Raw genomic sequence first — 3,206 nt, 5'->3', positions numbered from 1 at the left:
ACGACGACGACACACACACACACACACACACACACACACACACACACACACACACACACACACACACACACACACACACACACACACACACACACACAGTGGTCTCTTTCCATCTCTTCTTCCACCAAACAACAACACAACACTCCCCCCACCCCCGATTTACTGCTGCTGCGCACCTCCACGTGTGGTAGCCGCGCATGGCCGTGCGGAGACCGGAGAGATATTTCGGCGCCGCCGTCTTGGCAACCCAGTTCACGAGCCAGCTGCAGCGATCAAGTGATGTTGGACACGGGGGTGGGAGAGGGGGCAACGCGTCAACAAAGTGAGGGCACAGTTCACAGCACGCAAAAACGGTGCATTGCACATACATTGCACAGACACAGCACAACGCACACACGCACACACACACACACACACACACACACAGAGCACAACACACACATATATGCCAATGCATCTCTCTTCCTCACCTTGGAATGCTGCCGCCAGGATCATCAAAGTAGCTGCATATGCATGCACGACACACAACTATGCTATGAGCGACGTCACCCGCACACACACACACACACACACACACACACACACAACCCGCAGCAGCACTCACTACATGAAGATGAGCGGGCGCTGCGGATCGGACGGATTTTCCTCCATGACAATCACCTGCCGGTGCTCGGGAATCCTGCCAAAACATCACACACACACATACATACATACATACATACATACATACATACATACATACATACATACATACATACATACATACATACATACATACATACATACATACACACATGCGCCGTTGTTGTCAGTGGCGGTGGATGTGGCGGCAATCAAGGCCGTGCATTGAAAAAAAAAAAAAAACGTCAATCGCAGCTCCCTCAACGTTCGCACACATACACACACACACACACACACACACACACACACACACACACACACACACACACACACACACACAGAGCGCAAGAAGCGCGTCCCTACCTCACGATGCCCCTCTCTGTCTTTGGCGGATTGGTGAGGCAGTCGCGGGCGGTGTGGCTCAGAATCAAGTACATGCGGCGGCCTAAAGGCACGAGCAGGTGTGTGGTGAGGATGGTGCTGAGCAATACAGTTCAGCGATGAAGCGAGCATCGTATACACACGCTCATTGACACACTCAACTCACACACACACAACACACACACACACACATGCACACACACTCACACTCACATGCACACGCACCATTGCGCTTCATTTGGCGCGCGTGGCGAACAAACGCATACTCGCGATCAGCCTGCAGTGCAGCCACAACGCAGCAAATCAGCGAATGGAGGCCCCCAAGACCAATACACACACACACACACACACACACACACACACACACACACACGCACGCACGCACACACACGCAAGCACTCAATCTCACTGACCAGTGGGAAGGGGCACTTGACGACAAACAGCTGCGCCTCGCCTTCAAACTCTGCCTCGTATGAAATCACATCTGCTCAAGCAAGAAACCGAAATGCACGACACCATTATGAGAAATCAGCACCGGTGTCTCCTTTGCCAACAGAAACCCCCTTCCAAACACAGACACAGACACACACACACATACACACACACACACACACTCTCTCTCTCTCTCTCACCTCGGCAGTAAGCGTGCCAGATCTTCGTGTAATCGAGGTCCATATACACCTGATACATGAGCTGCATCTCCATGTCTCGGCCATGCCCAAACGTCTGCCCATTTGGAGTAAACATGCAGAGAGTTAGTGACAGTGAGCAATGTGCTGAGACAGCTCAAGCAAACCTTTCACATCAAAGCAGCGAATGCACCCCCCCAACACACACACACACGCTCACGCTCACACTCACACACGCACTATCTCTCACATAACACACCATGTATTCATACAGGTGAGATCCTTCCTTCCTGCGTCGATACAGCTTCCAGTCTGGCCAAACGCGTCCACCCAGCATGCCCAAACCAAATCAAGTGAGAACCAAACTACACAAAACACCACGCAAGAAACCCCCTTCTCATGCTCATGGTCTTCGCCAACTCGTTCTGGCGCACCTTCCACGTCAAACATGTACTCCCAGCCCGTCGTGTTGCCGGCCTCCATCTGCTCAAAGTCCTGCACACCACGCACAGAGATAGAGAGAGAGAGAGAGAGAGCAATTCGGATAGCAATGAGCATCTCGCAATTTGCTGTCCAGCATCAAACACACACGCTAAGCACCTCACTTGCATACCTTGTACGCTTGCCGCAGCTCTGTCAACAGAACACCAAGAACACACACCAAACCATCATCGTGAGCGTCGTCCCAAAGCAAACACCAGAGAGAGAGAGAGAGAAAGAGTCTCCCCCCCACACACACAACCCCCCTGTACACCTTACCTGCGTCAACAGTCTCCTCATAGCTGAGGTTGGGGTCGTTGATGGCTCCGCTCATCTTGCTGCGTGTCCGTGCTTGTGTTTGTTTGTTTGTGTGTGATGTGAATGAGCGAAGCAGAGTGATGGCTCCTTCGTCCCTTCTTTCCTCCCTTCTTCGTGCACTGCGCTTCCTGAAGATTTGTGTATGTTTTGCCGTACTTTTCGGCACGATGGCGGAAGCTGATGACGGGCAAGCGTTGCCTCGCCTTGCAGCCGCTTCTGCGACCGCTGCTGCTGCTGCTGAGGGTGATGGTGATGGCGATGGCGGCAGGGGAAGTGCACTGACATGGGTCTCGCTGTCGCCTGGGAAGAGGACCACCCTCGCCTCTGTGCGAGCTCAAGCCAGGCAAAGGGCATCGCCGTTGCGCCACGTGTGCAAGGTCGCCGGCGTTTGGCCACCGCTCGCTTCGTCTTCATCATCGTCGCCCAACCACGATGGTCAGCACCGGCACCGGCACCACAACGTCCATGCAACGCCAGAGCACATGTCACGCTGCTTTGTCACGACGGAGGAGGAGCTAAAGCTCAGGGAATTGCCCCTGTCCAACAGGAAGGACGACAACAGGAACAGGTCTCCTGTGGTCTATGTGCATCCCAGCAACAGTGTCCTGCAAGAAGGCAGCACCTCCACCTGGTGCTGGCTGCACGCGCCGTCAGCATCAGCGTCAAAGCGAACAGTCTTGGTTAAGGTGGAGCCGTGTGCCGCCCAATGTGCCGCTGTCAAAGGCGAAGGTGCGCTCAGTTCCTCAGCAGTCCTGCTGAACCACCGTGCAGCATACT

At 53.8% G+C, this 3,206-nt stretch overlaps 2 protein-coding genes across 2 annotated transcripts in view; one reads left to right on the top strand and one right to left on the bottom strand.

The window, feature by feature from the left end:
• Window positions 1–2,554, bottom strand: part of PTSG_05562 (uncharacterized protein) — a gene marked incomplete at its 3' end in the record, with an annotated part of 7,660 nt that extends 5,106 nt beyond the window's left edge. The window contains exons 1-11 of the mRNA XM_004993373.1: window positions 2,391–2,554; window positions 2,245–2,264; window positions 2,066–2,126; window positions 1,891–1,943; window positions 1,635–1,728; window positions 1,416–1,486; window positions 1,228–1,279; window positions 985–1,066; window positions 605–679; window positions 471–503; window positions 177–263 (exon numbers count right to left, since the gene is read on the bottom strand). Coding sequence (XP_004993430.1) covers window positions 177–263; window positions 471–503; window positions 605–679; window positions 985–1,066; window positions 1,228–1,279; window positions 1,416–1,486; window positions 1,635–1,728; window positions 1,891–1,943; window positions 2,066–2,126; window positions 2,245–2,264; window positions 2,391–2,445 — 683 coding nt within the window. The 5' untranslated portion in view covers window positions 2,446–2,554. The remainder of the gene's footprint in view (window positions 1–176; window positions 264–470; window positions 504–604; window positions 680–984; window positions 1,067–1,227; window positions 1,280–1,415; window positions 1,487–1,634; window positions 1,729–1,890; window positions 1,944–2,065; window positions 2,127–2,244; window positions 2,265–2,390) is intronic.
• A 37-nt stretch (window positions 2,555–2,591) lies between these two features.
• Window positions 2,592–3,206, top strand: part of PTSG_05561 (uncharacterized protein) — a gene marked incomplete at its 3' end in the record, with an annotated part of 4,999 nt that continues 4,384 nt past the window's right edge. Inside the window, exon 1 of the mRNA XM_004993372.1 lies at window positions 2,592–3,206. This exon is cut by the window's right edge and continues 1,366 nt beyond it. Coding sequence (XP_004993429.1) covers window positions 2,597–3,206 — 610 coding nt within the window. The 5' untranslated portion in view covers window positions 2,592–2,596.

Source organism: Salpingoeca rosetta, assembly GCF_000188695.1.
Source record: "Salpingoeca rosetta unplaced genomic scaffold supercont1.13, whole genome shotgun sequence".
NCBI classification, from domain to species: Eukaryota; class Choanoflagellata; order Craspedida; family Salpingoecidae; genus Salpingoeca; species Salpingoeca rosetta.
Note: the sequence above shows the minus strand (reverse complement) of the source record. Positions and strands in the feature narration are given on the sequence as shown.